This window comes from Onychostruthus taczanowskii, unplaced genomic scaffold (genome assembly GCF_017590055.1).
Source record: "Onychostruthus taczanowskii isolate IOZ18803 unplaced genomic scaffold, ASM1759005v1 scaffold77, whole genome shotgun sequence".
In the NCBI taxonomy this organism is placed as follows: Eukaryota; Metazoa; Chordata; class Aves; order Passeriformes; family Passeridae; genus Onychostruthus; species Onychostruthus taczanowskii.
In genome coordinates, this window is record NW_024505561.1 from 2,328,962 (window position 1) to 2,354,360 (window position 25,399).

A 25,399-nucleotide genomic window follows, 5' to 3' on the forward strand; every position below is an offset into this window, starting at 1 on the left:
CAGGCAAAGTAACACCTCTGCTTGAAACCAATTTCCCGTCATCTGTCCATTTCTCACAGTTAGCAACAAGTGCTTTACACCTCACTCCAAATAACTGGCATTACCCTTTCCAGCCTAAAAGGACTGTGAAATATTAGATGTAAATTTGCAAAAGCGCTTTGGTGCTACATGCCAAGCAATTCCAGTTTCAGTGGGATTTCTGGGTATGCACTGACAGCATATAAACAACTTAATGCAGTCCTTGGGTGAGGCTGTGCGGGGAGGTGTTTGTCTAAACTGCTAGAGTGAGACACCAGCCCCTTTTCCCCATACCTCCATGCACTTGTGCTTTTATGGGGAAGGAGAAGATGTCCATCTTGGAATAAACCTCTGTGACTTGCAGCCAAGTGTAAAGCTAACAAACACTGCTCTCAGATGTATGGAGAACTCCATGGCTTCTCCACACAGCTGCTGTGGGACTGGTGCTTAAAACAGCAAAGCAGGCATGGGTCTGTTTCAGAAGGAAATCTGCTTGGTACTTTCTGGAGCTTAAGTCTGGCATATAAAGAAGAGAGCATGTGAAGATTTTTGTTTATTGTGTTAAGGTTACAAGCATCTGCTGCTTAAAGCTAATTAGTTGCTGAAAACTTTAAATCTAACATAGGAGACAAGGATCCTGTTCATATGCTGTTCAAAGGATATACTGTAAATCCAGTTTATCACATGGCTATTGCCACATAAATTACGATAAATTTGTGTCTGTGTATAGACAAATATATCTGATTCATGGCAAAACCTTTTTTATTGCCATGAATTTCTGTCCAATTGCTTGGTTTTCATTTGTTAATAAACATCAAAAGATTAAATTATTTTGCAGATGAGCTCTTTTGGAAGTTAAGAAAACTTTTTTTGTATTAATCCAAAACATTCAAACACTATATGTTTCTACATACAATTTACAGCCATGTTTTGAAAATGTAGCAAGGCAAACACAGTTTATACCTATATACTATGGCAGAAATCCTATATTCATCTGCTGTTCATATTGCAAGAAAATGAGATCATTAAGGTCAGAAAGAACATCTGCTTTAATTATAACACCCCAATAGATCATACAAAAATTTTCATCATCTCACACAAATTCTAAGAACATACCCCAAGGATTCATTTCTATCATCCTGCTTTTTCTTGGGAAGGAGATTACATAAGTACACTCCAAAGCACTGGCTGCTTCGAGAAGCTGTGTAAAATAATTTTACCCCAAGCTCGATAGTGTTATGCAACTAATATTAATCTAACTTTTAAAGTCTTTATTCCTCTTTCTGTGGTGGCAGCAGTAGGGGAAGGTATTTTTGACAGCTGGGAAGCTGCCCTGCAGACTTCACAGTGCTGCTGCCAACATCCCCCCAGACTCCTGCTGAGGAGTGCTCAGTATCCACACCTACGCTGGCAGTGCTGGTCTGTCTGCCTGAGGAACCCAAAGGTATCCCTTCTTTAAGGGCATGGCTGCTTTGTGTTTTAACAGATGCTATGCTTCTGGTAGCGGAGAGATTAGAGGGACCATTCAACATTGAATCAGTCATGGATCCCATTGATGTCAAGATTTCTGAAGCCATCATGAACATGCAAGAGAACAGCATGCAGGTGTCAGCAAAGGTACTGTGTCAGTCGTGCCTTCTCTGAATGTTTTTGAATGTCACAAGTGGGGGGAAAAACATCTCCACCAATTTTTCTGTCTAGACTTTAAGAAAGATTGTCCAGACCACCAGAAATTACTTTTGCTTGTTCAACAGTTCACCACACTGGCTTTGAATTCCTCGTTAAACTAGTTAAACAAGCTTGGATTTTTCAAAAGGAAGTGGAAGGGAGAACGCTACCATTTATTAAACTTCAAAGTAAAAGCTGTAAGAGATTTAAGGAAAATAGAGTGTTCTGAAAACCAATGGTAACTCTGTAAGCATTATCCTGCAGAGTATACTTGGTAACTTCCACTCGTGTCTCATCTGTGATTCTCCATATTAACTTCCAAACACATTTTGATTTATCTAGGTCAGACTGAGCACAATGTATTTGAGGTGAATACACAAAATGTTTCATTTGACCTCCTTTAATAGCCACTCTAGGGAAATGCTACATTGGCCGGTCTCTGATTACCAGACCTCAGTTTGATAGAGTTTTGTCTGGATTCTGACACAAAGATAAACTGAGCTAATGATACCGGCTGCCTCCTTTCCATTTTTAATGTGTGTGTGTATACACAGGTCACCACCACCTCCGAACCCCCTGTTAATAAGATCCTTCAAATTCAGTAGCAGATGCTGTTGAGCCAATAGTCAACAATTAATGGCTTCACCTTAATATTCATCAGTGCACTGTGGCTGAAATTCTGAAGTCAAGTTTGCCAAGCTATCTGCATTAGGAGCTTCTATCTCCCATTTAACTCCCAGTAGTAAGTCAGGTGCTGGCCAGACTGCCATCTAAGTCAGTGACTGGAAGGAAGCTGCTGTAGCAGGGGGAAAAAAAATGGGGACAAAAAGCAGGAGCCTGAGGTTTACATTCTTCCTGTCAACCCAAAATTAGACACTTTTTATGGCCCCAGTGCTGCAGGTTGCTAAGAATTTTCTTCAATATGCCTTTTGCTTTCAACCTACATGACATTCCTTGGATTTTAAAAGCAGTCTACATCCTGCAGGATGAGACTTTATTCTGGCACCAGTGATCATGGTGTTTAACAGCCAGATTCTCTTCAATATTTTGGGAATTAAAGGTTAGCTTCAGCAAACTCAGCCCTTACCTCAAAAAAGAAACAAAAAATATTTTCACTTAAAACTCACCCCAGGCCCAGGTGTATTTTGTTTTCCTTCTTACTTTTTACTTTTTCCTTTTTACTTTTTACTGTTTGGTTTTCACAGTTTTTCCATTTGCTGGAAGGCTGCATCCCCTGCCAGAGTCCAATGATGTTTTGGCATGAGCTCATTTCACTACTTGTTCGTAGCAGAGCAGACTGTTTCTCCTGTCCCTCACAAGTCTTTTATTTGCTGTAAAGATTAATAATGCCATTTGCAATGCAATAGTTTTACCTCTGAGAAACTTTAGATAATATTTTTTTTAATCTTGTAGAACAGAAAAGAAATTATATCAGCAAAATTTATTTCATTCTATTTTCACAGATAACAGAGCTCTCTATCCTTGATGGACCTTTGTATATTCTCTGTAAACCATTATTCTCGTGAAATGTGATTTCCTTGATCTCCTAGGTTACAGCCATCTTTTTTCATGTGACATGGAAATGCTTTACCCTTTTATAAAAAGGCAAAGGCTTTGGGTATAGTGCTGTCCTCTTCTGTGCCAGGTCAGACTTGCAGAGATGATATACAAGCAGACTTTGATCCATCCTCTGTCATCTAATTTTTCCCCCTTATATATATTGACCACTTAGACCTTCAGTGGAAATGACAGACCCCTCACCAGATGTAGTGGGGTGCATGGAATGCAACTGCAAACCTAATGTAGGAGAAAAGCCTCTCTCGTCAATTAATCTGAGATGACACTCAGAAAGCTTCAAGCAGGGTGTTGGAATCATGATCTTTTCTGTTTTCTCATTCTTCAGACCATTTTGTACCTTTTATTCGACTGTACCTACTGAAAAATGTGGTGACTAGGAATCATAGGTATTTTTCCACAAGTCAGTCAGTGCCTTTTTACAGTGGAAAAATGGTGATGCACTAATAATGTAATGCCTGCAACACCCACATACACATAGATTGTTTTTCACTGCTGACATGCAGACTTTTCTATCTAAAAACCTGGTTGATGTCTGGGAGAAGACTCTATGCTGTATTCAGTAGAATTTTCAGCCATGTTATATAATGTTGTTTTTTCTTTTAAAAGCAGTGGAAAAAATGAAAACAAAAGGTTTTTTCCTCAAGGAGTTCTCACTTGCTTTATCCTCTTCGTAGGCAGAAGACCCAGAGCTTATTTAATCCAAAATCCAGTGCTCCTGTTTCAAATAGTTATATAAAATTGCCCTATTCCAAAAGTCCAAGGAAAAGGCAATGACTTAACAATTAATCAGTGCAGAAAGTCAAGGCTTATTGCTTGAGTTCACTTCTTGTCTTTCATTTCCTTAGAAGGCACAAACCCTCTGTCTTCCTCTTTTGATAGCTGTACTTCAATACAGAGACAGAGAATTAAAGAGATACCACATGTACCTCTTCAATCTTTGTCCTACTGACCAAGGACATTCAAACTCAGACATATTCCAGTATCTCTCACTGCATAAAATGGAGCATCTCTGTTCCTAGACCATTAGCTTTTCGTGTTTCTGTGATGATTATGGTCGATTCTTCTAGCACAGTTCACATTAAACATGTGCTAGTCTTATGTTAAAAACCTCCAATTCTTGCTGAGGCTGCAATCTTTCTCTGTTTTCTTGGTATTTCTAAGCAGTTTATGTTCAGCACTGCCTGTCCAGGAAGTCTGACCACAAATCTCTAGGCTTCTTGGCTGCTCACCTTGCACACCTGTCATGTCCCTTAATGACAGCCACACAAGGTCCTTATTTTGCCCCGGGGAAAGTCCCATTCCTGACAGCTGTGACAACTGGAGATGCTTGTCAAAAAAGAGCAACAGTACAGAAAGTCACACTCCAAGGCCCAAGGCCTTTCTGCTGGAAGGATCTATATGCTCTGAATATGCCCAAACTTTCCTTTCTCCAAGAGAAGACAAGGACTGCTGATCATCAAAACCAGTTTCCATAAATTCATCATCTAGCACCTGCAGCCATTTTTACAGAGTACCTTCCACAGACCACATCACAGAGAGTGCAAAACAATCAGCCTCGGCTGCCTGAGATGCCTCCCAAAGACATCAGTACCTTGTAAGAATAGGCCTTGCAGGCTGGGTCTACCCAGACTAGAGTAATGTTCCCTGAAGGTTGCCTCTGGCAGAAGTCATGGTGCAGTAGATTTACCTTGGATTTCTGCTTATAATAGCTGAGACAGGATGTCCTCTTTATTGAAATCTCTTTATAATTCTCCAGTGACACCTTTTTTGTATTTGAACGATATAGTGCCAAATTCAGTGCTCAGCAACATGTTGATTGTTTCTCAGGCAAAATTTTTACATTTTGTGCATTGTTTCCTAAGGTTCAGCTCATATCCAAGACTTAGTCTTAGCATACATTTACCTTATTCTCATTGTCATTCTCCCTGCGGTAATTCAGGTAGTCACATTCAGAGTCATAACATATAAATGCTCATTTCAATCTTGGCCAAAACAAGCATGTTTTGAGAACCTTCACAATTTTCCCACAAGGCTGTCAGTACCAACACCTTCGGTTCCTGCTTCAAGTCAAAAAGTAAATGCTACATCTGCTCCATGTTAAAAACATGAATGTTTATTAGTTCATGCCTAGCGATAGAGATTTCTCATTCACAAGTGCAGGAAAACTCAAAAAGCAGCACAAAAGATGTTACAACATCCTTTTTTTTCACAGTGGAGAAATTTACTAATCTGGTTGCATCAGCATAATCATGTCTCCATTGCTGCACAAAACACAACATATTGAACTATTTTCTGCAATGGTCTGGTCCTATACAAGTATGTTAGACTGCTGGAAGAGTCATTTGGCTGCCATGACCATATTTTTCCACTTTCATACAGTCTATCCCATAACTGAGTTTCCCCTTTGTAACTCTTAAATCTGCTTTTATCTAAGTTGATGGATGTGCCATTTTAACCTATAAATATATGTTCTTTCTCAGCAATTACTTCAGCTAAACGGATGAATGAGTTCCATGACATAGCACAGTACGTATGCATTATTTATAAGGAGGATATCTTCACAGAACTACATCCAAGGTTTTTTCTAAAATAGTCCACAAGTTTCATACTAAGAAAACCTCTTCATTTATCTGTGTTCTTTCCAGAGCTCTGTGCAGGTAAAAAAATCAATGCTGTTCTATCTGAAGAGTCAATGGAGCAGAATCATATAGAGACAATCAACTGGAAACATTGAGCACTAGCACATGGCTAAATAACAATATGACCCAAGAGAACAGACTACATCTTCCACAAAAATTTAAAACGTCAAATTCTCCTGGGAAAAGGGCTCTTTTTTCTACAGTATCTACATCCTAGTCCTGAAGTAGATACTTCCATTTACTCAGCTCAAGAGACTTAATTCTTCACTAGCTCTGTTGACTTGTTCTCACGGCTTGGTTCGTACCCCTGACCATAGAGATTTGGTCCATTTGAGCTTTAACAGCTGTTCAGCCAGGAATGGTTTTGTGTTATAAAATCTTAACAGGCATCTCAGATATCCCAGAACATCCCAAACAGCTGTAGATGCTGATGAGAGAGAAACAGAAGAAATATTTTAATCTTCCCTGGCTTAGATGTACAGCTTAAATGTAGACGCATACACGATGACAACTAAATTTAGCTTTCTTAATTTCAAATGGAATCTATTCTCTAAATTCAGATTAAATGGACTGCACCAATTATATATAAAATATACATTTTTAGGGAGTGGGTTTATGCTACCAATTCACAGAATGTGTAATGAAACACCTGAGTATTTTTCCAGAAATTGTTCAATACCTCTGAGTAGCATTGTAAAGAAAGTATTTCATGTGCTTCTTCTTAGGAAGCATTTGTTAATATCAGTTATCATCTTTACATTTTGTGTTCTGTCATTTAATACCAGGATGCAAATTTTAAAATGTCTCTTTTGACTCAAAATTCAGTTACTGAATATTGTATCCTTACTGCTTTCTGTTAGGTTATTTAAAAAGCAAGTTATTTCTTTTTCTGTCATGTAAATATTACTGTCTAGTTTCCATCTTTATTATTGTCTGACTGTATGTAAATTTGTTTGTATAAAACCACTTGCTGAAACTATTTGTATGAAGATAAATGCCACAAAGTCTCTGCTGGGTTTTTTTCAGTACATCATAAGAAAGATGTAATATAAATTATGTAGACTTGCAGTTGCACCACATGGCCGTACAAGTAGCTTAACAATCACACACTGGGACTTTTAAGGAGACATTGCCTCACTTTCCTTTCTCCTGAGAATCTAGTTGTATGTTTTGTATAATTGTCAGCTGCTTCATAGGCAAATACTCAGTTGCTTAATTGAGTAAATGGGATTTTATAGATCTCTAAATAAATAATTATGTTTTCAGTGCATAACTTATCTCGAGTCAGAAGAAAATTAAGTAAACTTTTGTAAGTATAATTCATGCTCTTAACATACAGATTTCACCCTTAAAATTATACTGTATCCTACACGATCATGTATAAATCTTGAATATTAATCTTAGTTGAATTTTTTTTACAAAGGAAAAATAAGATTCTTTCCTGACAAAAGGTTTAGAGTTTTACAAGCTAAAATCAATTTTCTTGGTTGATTGAATTAATTCATTGTCCAATAGTCCTCAGGACTAGGGAGGCTTGAAACTCTTAAAACAGATATTCTCAAACCAGAACAAACAGTATTCCACTCATAAATTAAAAATCCCAATGGCCATACAACAGCTGACTTGCTGGACTTTGAGCCAAAGCAGACCTGATGACTGGACATACATTTAGTATTAATCAGCTTCTTTCAGCAAATTTTGAATCATCTGGGGCCTATAAATTAACATCAGGAAACCTGAGAGCCAATTTAATGTACCCTGAAAGAAACAGAGGTTGCACATTGGACTTGGGTCACTTTTCCATGGGATGCAGTCCTTCAGGAACAGCCTGCTCCAGTGTGGGTCCCTTCACAGGCTCACAAGTCCTGCCAGCAAACCTGCTCCAGGGTGGACTCCTCTCTCCACGGCTCTGCAGGACCCTGCTCCAGCACAGGCCTCCCACGGGGTCTCGTCCTCTCCCAGGCACCCACCTGCCCTGGTGTGGGTGTCCTCCATGGGCTGAGGGTGGATCTCTGTATCCCCAGGGACCTCCATGGGCTGCAGGGACACAGCTGCCTCCCCACGGGCTGCAGGGACACAGCTGCCTCCCCATGGGCTGCAGGGACACAGCTGCCTCCCCATGGGCTGCACCAGGGGCTGTAGGGGAATCTCAGCTCTGGCCCTGCAGCCCCTCCTGCACCTCCTTCTGCACTGATCTTGGTGTCTGCAGGGCTGTTCCTCTCACATGTTCTCACCCTGCTCTTCTCTGGCCACAGTTTCATCTGCACAATGACTTTCTTTTCCTTTTAACCATGCTATCACAGAGGCATTACTCTCATTTCTGACAGGCCCAGCCTTGGCCAGCAGAGCTGTCCTGGAGCCGGCTGCCACTGGCTCTGCCGGACATGGGGGAAGCTGCTGGCAGCTCCTCACAGAAACCACCCCTGTAGTCCCCCCACTACCAAAACCTGGCCACAGAAACCAACATAGCCACACAAAAAGGAGTCATTTCGTCCTAGAACCAAAACACAGCATTTATATAGTTATCACCCCCACATTCAAACAGTCTGTGTATGGCATTAGGGTTTTGTATTATATATCTTATGAGAAATTCTGACATTAAATTCTTTTTCTTTTGAATGGAGGAAAATGTTGAAACAGTCACAAAAACAGGAGGGTGATTCTAAAACTGGAAAATTTGGTGTGAAAGCAAACACTAGGATTCTACTTCATGAGAGCACTTCAAAATTTTAACTCAGTGGATTTTCTACCTCTTTTCAGATGTTCAGTTTGTGCAAAAATGCCTTTGGGAAATATGCTTGATATCCAGTAGTCAAAAGTGTCCTCTGTGTCCTTTAGTACCTACCAGATACACAACACTGAAACTTTTTTCCAGATGGAAGTATATGAAAAGTTTAATAACTGCAAGCATTATTTTCTATACCCAGAAAACAAACGCACTAGCAGAAAATAATTATCTCTGTTGCCCAGTCAGTCTGCCTCACCTTTCTAGGGAGAGATTGGTAGGGAATAAGAAAGTTATCCAAGTTACAAAGCTATTTCATCATTGACCTTTTCTCTAAGAATACAAATAAGATTGCAAGGTACAAAGAGCTGTAGGTAAGGATTATGATGACCTGTGATTCTGCATTTTAACAAAACTGAAAACAGTTATCAAGAATGTCCTGCCACAACGGACATCCTTTTGTGTGTTTTTCTTCCTGGAAAGACAGCAATTAAGATGCTTTCAGATGTTAATTTCTCATAATAATCACCTTCTTAAATTAAGGGGGCTTTAAGGTCCCTCTATGTTTCCATACTCTCACCAAGTGATTAATAATGCTAAATTATTAACCTGAGTTTTATTGCAGGTCAAGCACTCAATTCAGTAGTATAAAAATGTCAATCAAGTCTTGTTTCAAGAATACAAAAAAAGAATAAAGAGGCTACAAAATTCCAGCTTTCCTTTTTTTATGATTCTCATTTGACAAACATATAACCAAGAATGTCTTTTTTCAGGTTTTCCAAGGATGTGGCCAACCTAAACCAGCACCTGCCATGAGATCTTCCCGTTCTGTCCCTGAAAACTTCAATACCCGGTTTAGACCATATATCCCAGAGGAGAGACCTACAACTGCTGCTGGCACAAGTTTGGATAGGCTGGTAAGGCAAAATATATTTCATTTTCAGATTAGTAAAAAAGGCTTGGCTATATACTAGGAGGTGGTCATCTCCTGATTTAATAATTTTATAATCACTCTTTATAGTTTCTTTGCCAGCTGTTCCAGCATTCAGTCAAGCTTTTTTTTCTCCACTGGAAATGGCATAGAATTTCATTGTAGGAGAGCAGTATGGCTCAGATTTTATGTATTAGGCTTTTTAGAAGAGAATAACTTCTTTCCTACAGGCCAGAAACCACATAAGCCTCTGCAGGTACTTTGCAGTATAAATTATGTATCAAAAGTGGTCTACAGCAATATTTTTTTTTATTTTATAAAAAAAGTTATGTATTAAGGCCATTTTTATCACCTAGTTCTTTAACTTACACCCTTGCAAAGGCACCTCAATTTGTTTCACTTCTTTACTTAATTATAAAATTACCACTGCTTTATTTCCATCCATCTCAACAATTGACTTTAATCAGCTAAAACTTCAGTGATCATTAATCTTGCTTTACTTATTCAATCATTTTGGGAAAAAATACTTTAACATAAGATTATTTTCTTTACTACCAATCACTGGATTCACATTTCAGACCTCAGTGTTCCTGCTATTTATACATCTATAGATTTATAGAGGGATAATTACTACAGCTGTTAGTCCATCCCAGCAATCATCTGTAGGTAAAACTGATGAGCAAAACTGAAGAGCTTCTGATTTAAAAAAGGCTGTATCACATGCCCTCAGCTAATTGCTGCACACTTGCAGAGCACTGGTCTGTCTTGCCAAAGAAAATACCCAAATATACCAATGCAGATGAGGACCCAAGTATCTTCTTGACGCCATCATTCATCAAATTCATGGGATGTCACGGAAGCTTTTCACAGTGCCAAGTCTTTCCAATCACTTCTGTCTATGTTGTACTCTATGTACTCTATTCTGTCAATTTTCATGGCAACCCAATAGAAAAATAACATGGCATTTCTAGTCAAGACATGGGATTACTCTGCAGCAAAAAGAAACATTTGTTAGTTCTCCTCACTTCTGGAAATATTGTGGCCTGGTTATCCTAAAAGGTTAAGCAGAGAAGATGCTTACCTCCATTGTAGGTTCAACCATAGCAGGATCATAGTGCAGTGCAACATCTCAGGCTAAAAATCTGAGTAGCAATACTCAATCTATATTTGATGGGATCTTAATTTTACCCTTTCACTTTAGACTCAGAGAACCAGTCCTTCTGCACTGCTCCATGCAGATGCCTGGATCTTAATGTAGAATTGGCCAAAGTGAAGTGAAAGGTCACCAAAGCCTTTAGGTTTCCATCATGCTTTGTCAAATCTGAAGGTTGCAAACAGCTGAAATGAGAGGAAGAGCATAAAAAGGAAGGGGCTGGAAGCACAGCTCAGCTTGCATAGTCTGATGATGACTAATCACTAGTCTGATGATGACAGTTCAAGCATTTTTGTAATGAAAAAGGAAGGTTTAAGATGCATTATATATTGACATAAGAAAGATACTTCTGAACACATTAATATCCTTTTTAAAATACTAACTTGAAATGCTGAACAGCACACTGAATAAAGCAGAGATGTGTCCTGTGCTGCCAGCCTTTAAACACTGAAACTAATGAAAGTTGCCAATACAGATAATTATTTATGACTTCTAGATTTTGAAAGGGGAACTTATCTCCATATGATTTAACTAGTCTTGTTCATGCATTATTTCAGGAAAAAAACAAGGACTTTAGTATTGCTGCTGTTCATGTAAAAAATGTTCAAATCAAATTCCTATTTCCTGTTCCTCCTGATGGCATCTAAAATAATTGCTATTTATGGTCTGTTAATGACGTGTTTTGGTATCAAATCCATCTTCAAATGGCAATGATGAACGTGTTGTCTCCTTCTGGGCTGGAACCAGCCATCTCTCAATTCAGAGATGGCTGCTGATCTCAGTAGAGCTAAGAAAGGTAGTTTATGTGGATTAGAGCAGACGGCCTTATTTCAGAGCTGTAATCCCTTAGCAGCTCTTGGGAAAGGTCACTGCCTGCATCTCACACCATCTTAGGTAATTTTATCCAGAAGGATATAAATGCTACACTCCTGCCTCACAGAAACACCATTTAACCTGTGTTGGAACCTCAGCTTTCCAAGTGCTGAATCATTCCCTGAATGACATCTCTCTTCATGAACTGTAGCCACAGCTTGGAGAACCAACTTCATTTGGATAATCCTAACCCTTGCATTGTTAACAGGGTGTAACATGCACAGCAGTTTTCTTGTCTACACATTGATCATTTTCTGTTGCTTACTTCATATAAATACACTGCAATATTAGTATTTTGTTGGTATTTTCAAACACTCGAGACCATTTTGATTATTATGGATATAAGAAACTAGTCTTTTCTTGTGATTCAGAAGACTGTTCAGTGTTACATTAATGCTTTTAGAAGTCTGTCCTTGAGTGTGTATTCATGAAACACTGTCAGACCACTTGACTTTAAACTGTCACCACAAAGTCCATACATTACAAAAACCTCAAAAGAAGTGACAAACCATTCTGCTTTTATCTGTCTTTGACAGCAGAAGAAACCAAGTTTAGAAAATATTTCCTCTGCATCTCAGTGTTATACAAACATGCAGCATATCTGAACTGAATTCTGTTTTAGTCCTGCTGCTATCTGCACTTATAAGCTTAATTCAGTTGTACATATTTTATCAGGTATGTTGCACAAAGCCCTCATAAGAAGCCTGTGCTGAAATCACCAGGTACTGAGCACATCTGAGAAAGTGCTCCTTCATCCTTGCCTGAGCTCATGCTATTAATCCAGATATTCCACTTCAAAAGGAGGGAAAGTGATTTCTCTGTGTTATTGTCATAGCTGTAACAAGTAAGGCTTAACAAATAAGAAATAGATCAAAATTAATTCTAACAAATGTGGAAAAATCTAAATATTCCCCTGTCCTGGATTAGGGCAAATCTGGGGGAAAACCTCCAAAGGGGGCCCCCCCATAAAGCAAACCCGCACAGCCCCTTTCCCCCACCAGTTCGGGAAGGATTCCTCGGAGAGAAGTGGAAAGAACCTGTTTATTTAACAAGCAAAACACCCCCAGCATACAAAATGAACAATACCAGATGACACCACTTTCCCCAAGCTGAAAAGGATGAAAAATTCAGAAAGTCTTTCCTGGGAGTGGTCACTCTGTTGTTGCTCCCTCTGGCGCTGGGGATGGCTGCTGCAGCCACAAGATGTAAACTCTCGATGTTTCCCAGGTCCCAGTCCGGAGCAGGTTTGAATGGTTTCAAAAAGGGAAGGAAAAAACAGTCCAGGGAAAAATCTGGACCACTTAGCTAAACTAACAGAAGCAAAAAGCAAAAGCAGAGTGGGAGCAAAGCAGGAGTGAAGCAGGAGTAAGAGCAAAGCAAAGCAGCAAAAAGCCAAGCAAAAAGCAAAAGCCGCACTATGTACTGTCCTGTCCCTCTGTCCCGCCAGCCGTGGGGGAGCAGGCTGATAACAAACCAAAACAAACCTTGCTCTTCAGAGCCTGTCTTGAAGACAGTGCATAATATCCAGCAGTAACAGAACACACGACTGGGGATACAAGCATCATAACCTCACCCTAGGACACCCCCAAAAGCATAGGTGGTTTTAAAGCATCTGATGTATTTAGGAAGCTATGTAGAGCTTGAGAGACTTGTCTAAGCATGGATGAAAAGCACCGTCTGAGACATCCTAGAGTATCTGAAATATGGGACCCGCAGAGGACTCAAGGAGACCAGTACACTTCTATGAGCAGCAGAGGGGAGCAGGCTTGAGTATGCTACAGAAGCTCAAGCAGTTCAAGACATGCATGCTCAGACAATTCAATGACATCTTCACAGCACTGAGCCTAAAAGTCAGGCTCTTTCTGAAGCCAATGGAGAGAGACACACATCTTTGGGGAGTGATTCACCCCATCTGTCACAGACATCACTCAAAGAGAGGGAAATAAAAGACTCAATTGGAATATCCACATGTAGATAACAAGACAAGACTGAAATGCCTTGGAGTATTTAAGTCATCTAACTGAGCTGGAAGATAGAACAGTAATTTGAGATGCTTATGCTCCCCTGGACTGGCATCTGAAGTCTGGATAGAACACCCTAGAGGATGTCATTGTGAGGCATCCAAGTGGGAGAACATAACTGAGCCCCAGCTGTTCTCTGCAGGTTGCACCATGTGAAATTCAGCTACATAAATATAGTCACCTGACGCTCTTTGAGATGCCTGTGCTCTTCAAGATGTCCAAAGGTGAAAGCAAGGTTACAGGAGACCTGGTTGGAAGTTAAATGGAATATCTCAGAAGTGCTAAATTGGCTTGCTCTGCCTACATTTCAATAACTGTATTCCACCTCATACTGACTGCAACAGTAGTAAAAATGAGGACTTTTCTTATTCAGTGTAAAAATCCATAGTGCAGATACCTAGAACCAGCTACCTTGATTTCAGTCCAAGATGACTGTCATTTTTAATGTTAACAGAGAGAAATAAAGGCCTTAGCTCAATTATCTAAGCATGGGTTTAGGCAACTGATTTGAGATCACATATTTCTAAAGAACAATTCATCTCATCCTAAAGTATATATTTGAACAGCTCAGGGAAATCTTTCCTTATCCCTGTAGAACAAAGTGTCAAAAAGTGGCAATCTTAGTCCAAGCATCTAGCAAGTACACCTGGAGATCAGTAAATTTTAAAAATTGTCAAAAATTAAATAGTTTTAACACCTGCTTCTGTAGAGCATGATCTAAAGTTTCTCATTTAAAATCAACTGCTTATAAAAACTCGTTATCTTCTATGTGGTTGCCTGTTTGGTATAACCTGTGGTTTATTTTGTTTTGTTTTGTTTTGTTTTTCTGTTCCCTGAATCTGTTTCCCTCTTGCTTCCCAGAGGACTATCTGGAGGACAATGCAACATGGTGTAAGCTTTGGTATTCTTATTCTTCACTTCATTGCCATTTGTCTTTGTACAATGATGGACAAAGCACTCATTTAAGCTTCATCTTCACCATCTTTACTTTGTGTGTGTGTCTTGTAGGCTAAAATATTAGCAGTTCTTTCTGTAATTTTGCATTCTAATTTCATTTTGCCACATGCCCAGAGCTGCTGCTGCCTTCCAGTATTTTTCTCTCAGCTCATGGATGATGCCTCATCCCCAGAAAAAAAAGCTATGTATTTCTCCAGTGAACTAATAACTGGTGTAAGCATCCCCATAGCCTCACACCCCACAAGGGCATGTAGAGCAATGCAGGCCTGCAGTAGCATTCAGCACTGAGTCCTGTGCCTGGAGCAACAAAAATGAGCTCCCAGGCCTTCCTGGGCTCTCCCCCTAAAAACGCCCCTCTCTTGCTGGCCAATCTCCTTTTGCCTTACAGCTTCATACATTTTTGTGGCTGTTAGAGGTCCCTGGTTCCAGACAGAAAAGCCTTCCTCAGCAGAGCTCATCCAGCACAGCCCAAGGGGAAGGCACAGATTTGCATTTAGCATGGACTTAATAGTCCACCTTCTTAGAAGGACTAATTAGTCTACAGAGAGCACCATGGTGATACAGCCATGCTGCTTCCTGTGTTTAAGCTGCCCCAAGTACCTCTGTATCCACCACATCACTGTACAGCAGTGCTGTCTTAATTCAGCTGGAATTTCTCCCGAGAACATACTGCAGCCTGACCTGGCTGGACGTGTATAAAATAATTCCACATTTTCTTTCAGGAGGACATGAAAGTTTTCTTGATTTTTCACCAGGGAGCTGATGCACTATTAAACATATAATACATAGTGCACATGCATACTATGGAGACAGGCAACTGAGAAATTGGCCGTGGCATTCATGGGTGATTTGCATTCACACACAGTACAGTGGCTGCATAGATTAGTGGATGAGCATGCACCCCATCTGAGAAAGAACACCTTTTAGGCTCTTTACCCCAGGGAGGGGAATATACTGTATCACACTTTGTGGGAAAAAGTCCTTTTAGAGTCCCTTCTAATTTCCTTAAAGTAAAAGCAGATAAAGTCTCAATTTCCATGAGGAAGATACCCTGAACTACCCTTTTTAGGAATAAATTCCAATGTACTTTAAGTCTCTTTTTAATTTTTATATTCCACTGTGCTATGGTTTTTGTTACAGTGAAAAATTGTGATGGTAATTTAAGAAATCAGTTGTAAGCAACTTTTTCCCACTGCACCAAAACTACATGAAATAGAAAATATTACTTAAAAATATATAATCTGCTTTACATTTTAACTACAGAAGACTAAAAGTAACAAGACTGTAGACAAATCAGACATCGATCTGAATTGGCCAGGGAATCATCCAGGGCATTCATAAAAGTGAAGTTTTCATTTCAGTTTTTTTAGACTGTCTGGTCCACAATCTTGAACTGTTAAATATATGCCATGATAGCACAGTTTTCCTGGGATAGGACATTTAGTCTCAAGATTTTTTTTTTCCTCAAGAGACCCTAGAATAAAATCCAGAAGGTATAAGTCTTAAAGGGCTTAAAGTTCTGAGATTAATTTTCCAAGTATCTTCTGCATACTGAGGCCATGGGATAAGATACAAACAATGAGCCTCTACAATGCATCATAACTCTGGAGTTTTGGGTCACACTCTTAAGGCTGAAGATGACAGGTTTACACAAGTGTTTTAGAAGCCACCTGGCTTCCCACGGGCTACTACCCCAAAACCCTTAGATGCTTTGCTGTTGGATTTGATAACCCTGTGTGATGCTAATCAGCAGATGATTCCTGAAATATACAGCTCCTTCAGTTTTACATTTTGCATGTTTAGACAGAGTCCTGTTTCTTATTAGCTGTTTGGATGCAATATGCAAAATGAATAAATATGTTTTACCACGTTTGTTGTGGTCATTTGGATTTAGGCTTTGATTGGTTCTCCAAAATAAGTGTTTGCTTAGTATCAAGTTTTGTTTAGTGTCAGTTTCTGTCTCTCAGCAATATCTAAGTTTAAGTCTGTGCAATCATTTTTTCCCTCATGGTTAATACCAGTTCCAGGTGGCAAAGGTGGATGAATGATGGTGGCTGTCAGAACCCTCCTGGGAGACCTGACAGAGTCCTGTTTTTAAAAATGGTGATATTATTCCATCCCCCAGGTGAATGGTTGTTCATGCTGCTGTATCCGACATATTGCATTCCGAACGTGCATGAGGTGGTTGCTAAGACAGAGCTTTGTTACAGTGGTTGCCTCTGTCTTCAGGTGGAATGGGTCTGCCTGCTGCTCAGACCCTGACTAGCATGGGCAAGGAAAGGCCATCTCCCAACAGTGACAGGAGCCACAGATATCTACATTAATTAGTTATCAAAGAAAATGCACAAATCTTGACTGCCATGCAGTTTCTACCTTGCCTGAAGAGTGATGTCCTCATGGAACACAGTGACTGTATGATCATCTTCTAAAATGGATTTTTTAGTACCAGTTGAACTTCCTTTACCTGATAGGTGTGAAGATCCTTTGGGAGTCATCCTCTCATTTCCAGGAAAGTCATAGGAGCATGAATGGTACTATAGATCACTGTTCGAGAGGTGGGGAGTAAAAAACCTATAGATAGAATCCACTCTGAATCACCAGACTTTTAGCAAACAGTAAGATGAAGAAATGACACAGTTATGGGTTTTCACTTGGTGAACATTGAAAAACTGTGTGATTGCTGAACTTAGTTGTTAGGGTAAAGAAAAGCAAGATATCTAGGCTAAAGTTTGCCTACCTGTGCCCTATCAAACCAGATAAACATGAAGTGGGATTTATTTGTCCTAGCTTTTCATGTTTCTAGTGTTACAACTGAAGTCTGAGCTGTCAATTCATTCCTTTACTAATAAATGGACATAGCGCCTCCAGAGCTTGCTTACAATACTCATTTAGAGAAGACAAGAATCTGAATTACCCCCTTCTCCCCACTGAGGATGAAGAGAATCTGGAAGATTAATTCAGAGATCCAGTTTGTAGATGCCTAAATATAACCATAACCCTTGGGGTTGGAGCTAGGCTCTATAAATCAGATGTGCACAAAGGAGATTTTGGTCTATAAGATATATCAATACATAGTTCATATCATACTGCTAATCATACTCATTGCCATGGTATCATCAGGTACCTAGAAGGATAGCTAGACTCAAATGAAAATTGTTAATTTGAAGGCTGCACAACTTCTATTCAATGGAAATTTCACCTTGTAAATCTGGATTAAAATCTACTTCCTTCCATTTGATGTTTTAGCTTCTACTCAATAAAGACATGGGATTTTTTCCAATATACAGAAAGTTTATATTACCAGCCTCTGGAAGATTAATCTGAGCAGGAAATACATTTGCACTGCTCTTTCAGCTGGAAGACAGATCACATTTCATTTCACGTGTCTGTGCATGAATCTGTGCAGAAGGAAAAGTCAATTCTTAATGTTCTTGTTCATGATAAAGAAAGATGGTAACTATATATACGTTTTCTGCATTTAGTGTTTCAATATCATATTAGCAACAAAAGATTGTTTAAAAATTACTGGCAGGGCTTGTGTCCCCACTTGCAGTGCATAAACCATGCTCATTTAGATGCTTCCAAGTAATATGACAGTAGCAGCAACAACTGCCTGCCTCCCTGGAAGGTGCTACACTGCAATGGATTCTTGCATTGCCAAGACGAGTGCAGCCAACCCGTTCTAAGTTTTCATGAAAAATGGATTTGTGATATATCATCTGTTCATCTACCACTAGAGAATTAGAGGGTCCTTTTTTGTGCAAGTGACTACAGAACATAAAATGTCTTTCCACAAGAAAGCCAGTTGTGTACAAGTGTAGATACCAAGAGAGAAATTAAAACTTTGGTAATTTATAAATTAGTTGGAAATAGTGAATCTCACTTTCCAAAGAAAAATATGTTTTATGCTGGCAATTAGTTTTCTCCAGCCTTTGCAGATTATTTTATTTTGTTAGACTGGAGAACATGGATATATTTTGAACTCATAAAAGGAATGTGCAGTGCTGGACTCCACTTAGAACAAATAGTAAGTAACAGCAGACCTAAACTAAACATCTCATATGTTTTTCTTTGTTTGTAATAGACAGAAAATGGCACTTTATGGACTTATATGTGTATTACAGTGACTTAAGAGGAGTAAAATACAAGAAATAAGAAGGTTTATCTTCATTACAAATGGTGACCCTTTTGTGACCCTTTTTTAGTCAAAACTGAATATTTTTCATTAGGAAAATATGCACATTACTTATACTAACATACATATTAGTAAATAAATCTAAGTACATATACTAATATACTAATTACTTCCTGTGATTTTTTTCTGCTCTTATTATCCTTCAATATTTACCATCCCTCAATCATATCAATGTATCAGTTTAGGTGGTTGGGATAGCAATACAGGATGCTTCTATAATGCACAGCTGCACATAAACAGCAAATCTTGAGTGGATAGTTACAGATGTTTGATGGGAAAGCCAAGATAATTAATAATACTGGGGAAGGGAAAAGCATGAGTTCATCACATCAAATTGTGTGAATCCATCATTAACAGAGGACAAGCCTAAGACTTTGTGTCTCTGAGCAAACCCAGCATCATTTTCTGGATCCTAGGTCTGGGTGTAGACCCTAGCAACCTCAGAGGTCCACATGAAGGCAAAGTAAGTAGGTAGCATATTATCAATTCAGATACTCAACATGGAAAATGGGAGATTACCTGCAATACACTTCAACAGATCCTCTTCTGGACACTGAGGTACACAGTAACAGAGAACTCCTCCTACAGGATTAGGAATGAGGAGTATGGACTCCTTGCACAGCTGGTTAAGAAAACGGGAATTTTCAGAGGGTAACTCCCAATCTAATGTAGATATCTGCCAGAGATTGCGTGAACAGCTCTGTGGAAGTGCCAGTGTTCCTCCGTCAGCTATGAAGAACTTTATGCTTGACAAGACATTTAGGTTATAGAGGGCTAGAGCTGAGTTAATCTAGCTCCTTCTGAGCAGTCAATACCTGACTCCTCCCCAAACAGCCCTACCAAAGTGAAAGTGACTAAGACTACTAGAATTAAGGACTTAGATGTGGTCAAGTGGGGACTCAGTAGAAGCTCACAATTTCACCCTGTTCCAGTGACTTTGTGATCTAGTGGCAGCAATCATAAATTGCCATTATGTACATGTCTTTTTGGTTTTCTTGGGTCTTGCTGCTTCTGTAATGAATGTATGTCACGTAAATGTTATTTCTGTTACAAAAGAAATGGAATTCACTCTGCCTGATTCAGTGTCTCTAATACAGGTGCTCTGTAGAGCTGGATTTGTTAATCTTCCATGGTAGCAGTGGAGAGCTAGTCAAGAGGGTCAATAGCAGGCAGAAACCATTGACTGAAACACAAGTGTCATGATAAGTGACCATGCCCTGAACTATCTAGGCATCTGCAAGGGCTGAGAGATGTGATAAAGACCTTACAGAAGTTCTTCCATCTTCTGGATGCTCTAGAGGACTCCAACATGGCATTAAATTAATTTGTATCTATATTGAATGAGGGAGCTGGGAGCTACTCATAAGATCTTAAATTAGGCCAAAATGAGACAGCTGGCAACTTGAATAACTGACTAGATGCCACTGACTAAGAAGTCGCAGCCTTTACAGAGAAAAGCTTCACGTGAGGGTCTCAGGTGTGGTGCAGGCCCTATTTGACATCTGCTCTGGAAGAGAGGGAAAGTTTCCAAAGCAGTGAATATCTGTCTGCAGGCAGCTGAACCTCACTCCAGGTCTCCACCATCTGTGGTGGGTTCTTAGACACCCAGCTGACATGTCAACACCTGCACTGATAGGGTTAAATTCAGGCAGGACTGATGCACTGCCAGATCCTGATGGACAGCTGACATTACTGCCCATTTGTATGGGAGCAAACCACGCTGCTGATACTCAACCAGCTCTTAACAGTCCCTAGGATAATTGCCTTTGCTTTAAAGTGCTGAGACTTTTCCTTTCCTATTATATATTTGGACGGCATAAATACTGTGTAGGAACGCAAACAAAAACAGACCAGAATGAAAGTTGTTTTTCTCTTGAAACATTCAAGGCCATAAAAATATCCAGCACATAATAATAACTGTGTTACCTAAGTAACTGCTAGAGAAAGTAAAGTAAAAAGCTAATTGCTTAAAGTGCATTGTGTTTTTAATATAACATACCTACAGTGCTCCTATATTAAAGTGTGATATATGTGGAGAAATAACAGGAATTTGAGTAATGTATTTCTTCTGCTGAAAAAAGCATCAGTCATTTAGAGGAAAAAAGTCACTGCATAATAAATGAACTTGCAAGAAACTTCCTTTTCTGTGATCTCACAATGAATGTTAATGAACTTAAAAATCAGAGAACATTTATAATATTAGAAATCATTTTTACATTAAAAAATCAGCGAACATTTATAATATTAGAAATCATTTTTACATTAAAATCTTTTCAACTCTTATTCCCTCATTCAGACAAAATCCAGTTGACCAAATGGGGGTATCTAACCCCAGAGCCAGACAGATAATGTATCCTTTGGTGTCAGCTGAGAGAAATAGGCACTTTCAGGGCACAGTTGACCTGAGATACTTTAAAAATCTTTGTTGCATTAAGTAGTACTTGTACTCTTCAGTTCCTGCTTCTCACCATTGTCTGCAGAAGAAGAGTTTGTAGCTCAGACAGGAACAATGACATCATGTGAGATGAATTTCATTCACAGATTCTTCTTTCTGGAGCTCATGGTCTGGATAGACTAGGAAATTGCTATCACACACCTTGGTGGTATTTCTACTTGATTTGGTCTGGCAACAAGGGGTCACACTGTGCTTGGCATTGAACCCATACTAAAACTCAGTTCCTGTCTTGAACACCTTAATGAGTTCTATCTTTCAGACCTTTTCTTCTGAAGTCGAAGATGCAGGATTCCCAGTCACTGCTCATTGCCTCTATATGTTTTTTAATCATTCATTTGCACTATGGGAATGGAGTGATCCAGAAAAACAAATCAGCTGTCCCTGTAAAGTGTGATATTCCCAATACCCAAGTTAACAAAGTTTGAACTGTAACCTGTTTGCCTCACAAGAGAAAGAGGAGAAAGTGTACATAGTCTTCCCCTTGTCACTTATGCTCAGGCAATCTCCAAGTGCAGAGCAGTAGAGATGGAATTCTGTCCAGGGTGGAAGACTCCCAGAGACTGGGAATATCCTCCTCTTTGTCAGGTACAGAGCATTTTCACATGTAGTGATGGGACTGGAAAGACATGGCTGTTTTTAACTGTAACCCATGTCTCCCAGATTATAATGCTTACATAGCTGGGAAAGAAAAGAAGATAGCGCTTTTCTCAATCCCATCCAGATTCTTATTCTCAGTCCAACTTTACTTCTCCTAGGTGGAGTCCTTCACTGTTAAATGGAAAATGGATAACTCAGCTCTTTTCTGTCTGCAGAGAGAAGCCTAGATTCATCATACTTTTATCAAGTCACCCCTTGCTTGATAAAAATCAATGTGGCAAAACCAGATCCCGTAAAAATCTCTTTTATCATTAAATCAGCCGGATATAGATATATAGGAGAAAGATGGATTGGAGAAAAAGTACTGCCTGTAAAACATGCAGCTCACTTGGGAATGTGACTAGCTGAAAATTGACTTGATAATGTTCTGGGACAAAACCCCTGGAATTCTCAAGCTAGTTGTGGAAGTAGTTTTAAGAAATCCTATTTTCCACAGGTTGTAATGTTGATTTATTTCTGTGCTAAAATGTGAAATAATATGGCTGGCAAACATGCTTTCAGAAATCTAGAAAATAGTTAGTGATATATAAGGACATATTCTTCAATGCCATTTGTTCCTTAATGTGTCCCCATGGCAAAGGCACCATAATCACTTCAAGGCCACTCATTCCCATGCTACAACACTCTCTCTGCTCTCAGCCATTCACTTCATCAGAGAGAAAACGGAGATTAGAAGGGCATAATTGTAAAAGGAAGATCTGAGCAAGATATGTATGTCTTATAACCACCCAAAATTTAACTCTGGCCTCCTAGACCTGGGTGACCAAAGCCAGACTCTCACTACAGGATATGAGCCATCCTCTAGAGGTACTCAGGGGATGCTAAGGACACAAGCCCGTTGCTGAACTTTACATCCAGAAAGGAGCCCCCACACACTCTGGAAGCTCTCCAATAAATGCAAGTGAACTTATCAGGCTTTCAGGAATGGCTCTGATGCTGCATGGTGATCACACAGATGAGTTTAGATGCACACCTAAATATTTTTTCCCCATTTGAAGCACTAGAGTGTCTGCTGCTTAGAACCTCTGAATTTGTTTTGCACTTTTTCAGGTAGCCATTCCCTAAAGGAAATGGGAACTGGGAATCCTTTTCCACTATTAGTAGTGACACATAACAGGACTAACATTAATGTTCTCTTTAGGATTTATGGCACTTCTGAATGCAATGTCATCTGATTTTGAGATCTTACTCCTCTAGCTGTTGGCTTGCTGAAGTGTTTTCTAACAAAGAATGTAATACTCACACTATGATCCAAACCAATGACTAATTTCCAGCAAGGAGTCCAAGGCTCAGACTTCATTTCCACAATTCACCATTTAATTTTAATGGATTAAATTGCATAGTTGGGGGGAAAGAGCAAGGATAAGAACATACCTGTTAATTCTTGCTGCAGTGGTGGAAGTTGCCATAGTAACTTATCAGGATTAGTTAATCAAGCTTTGCCTGTTATCAGAAACCAGATAGAGCAAAGACTCCAAACTGTGGATCTTTAGGCAGCTATTAAAAGTCAGATTGATGTTCAGCTAGAGGTAAACAGGGCAAGGGTGCAATGGTCTGTCAGATAGGCTTATGTTGCTATAAAGGAATTACAGAGAAAAATGGGGTTATGCAGCACAGCAAGAAGTGTTTTAAATTTCTATTCATAATATTCAAATATTATTCTGGTTCAGAATGTATGTTTATTTAAATAAGGTTCTGATATTCCATACAGTTTGCTCCATGCCTTATATGACTACTGTCATATTTACTTAGTCACAGCTATTTTTCTTCTCCACCCAGTCTTCCAGGGGGAAGTCCAGCAGAAGAAAATCAAATTGTCCTAGTCATCTTTCATATGCCATCATTTATAACCTGAAGGAACCTACCTGATTTTCTTTTACAGTACCTGTCTATGCCTGGGGGGTCATTTGTGAAGGAGAAAAGCAATATGATTTTCATGGGCCAGTGTGGGGATCAAAACTTGTTTCATGGACTATTGACAACAGAGAAAGGTGCTGCATTTTCTGCCAAGGGTGCACTGAAGAGAGGAGGGAGCCACTAGGGAAGAGCCTGTTTCTCCATGTGTGAACGTGCAGGCCAAGAGGTTCAAGATGGCCAGGAATTTCAGTTCTGGGATTTGGCTGTATGCTCAGGTACAGGTTCAGGGAACACTAAAACTCTTGATACCTTTGCTTGGAAACACAAAGTGTGTGCTCCTCTCCTATTCCCAGCAGCCAAAGAGGGCATGCAGTAAAGTTTTTACTTTTCTCCTGTACATAGAATTTTTAATTTGCCTGTAGGCTTCACGTATGAAAGGCCATGACAGTATGGGCAGCACAAGACAGTGTTTAGTGCCCTGCACCTGCTGGTCTATCCCATAAGGGATGGCAGCAGAAGCACGGCAGCCTGGTAAACATATCCCCCAATTTTAAGTGTGGAGCATGCCATGCTGGCTGCTAGCAGGGCAGCAAGCTGTTACCCTGCACAGCAAATTCAGGGGAGGGAGGCCAAAATCATGAGCCTTGTGTAGGATTATCAGTATAGAGGAAAAGCCAAGAGGTGATTTTCACCAACACAGTCATTGGCTTTTAGCCTTTGGGATGCATAGTACAAGAGAGCTTGAGATAACTTCACTCTTCATCAGAAGAGGTACTAGTCCTGAAAGGATCCACAGGCATCAGATGAATTTGAATTTCAACAAGCTAATCAGAAAACCTAAGGTTAGCCTGGCTTGGGAACCTTGGGAACTTGCTGTTTTATCCCTGTGGGTCCACTTGTTACTAAGCATGCATCTAGTTTCCATGAAGAGCACTCATCTGCACATTTTCCTTTTGATAGTTTGCCAGGTTTTCCTAAGTAGGAAAATAAATGAGATAAAAATTGCTAAAACCACCTTGAAAGGAAGTGTAAACATCACAGAGATTTGGCTTGCATAGAACATTTTTTAAAGGGCTGGAAGCCATCTGTGGGATGATGTGAGGCAAGTTATATCTTCTGAAAATAATTGAACCCAAGAAGCATAAGAGCAAAAAAAGAAGATGGGTAATCCAGTTCAGATAAAATGAAAAGTGATTTTACGTTTTCTCCCACACCTCATTGAATTAAACCATTTTGCACATTGAAAAAATCATGCTGCTTTTTTCTTATTTGTTTTTATGGATACAATACTTTTTAGGTTTCCTGACAAGAGGGGTCTATTATCTACAAGTTGTACAAACATATAGCTTTGGCACCAAGAGCTTGAGTCAGAAATTAATTCAGATGTCAACCACCCCAACCCTCAGCTATCAAACCACATTTTCTTTGAAAACAGGCAGGGGATATGAGTAAGGCAGAAAATTCTTTTTTGTTTCCTGTTTATCTGGGTTTGGTCAGGGCTACAAATAAATAAGCAACTAAATTAAGTAAAGCAAGCTTCTGACATAGATTGCTATCTGAGGTTGAAGTAGAATTGCAGCTATATTTTACAGATTTCAAAGGTTCAGAAACATGAAGTACTCTGGTTTTGGGGTGGTTCTTTAAAGTGCAGCTTTAAAAAATAATCACCACT

The 25,399-nt window shown here is 39.5% G+C and overlaps 1 protein-coding gene across 1 annotated transcript in view; it reads left to right on the forward strand.

The window, feature by feature from the left end:
• The window catches only part of GPC6 (glypican 6), a 716,537-nt gene that overhangs the window by 646,928 nt on the left and 44,210 nt on the right, over positions 1 to 25,399 (forward strand). Inside the window, 2 exon segments of the mRNA XM_041423396.1 lie at positions 1,505 to 1,635; positions 9,402 to 9,545. Coding sequence (XP_041279330.1) covers positions 1,505 to 1,635; positions 9,402 to 9,545 — 275 coding nt within the window.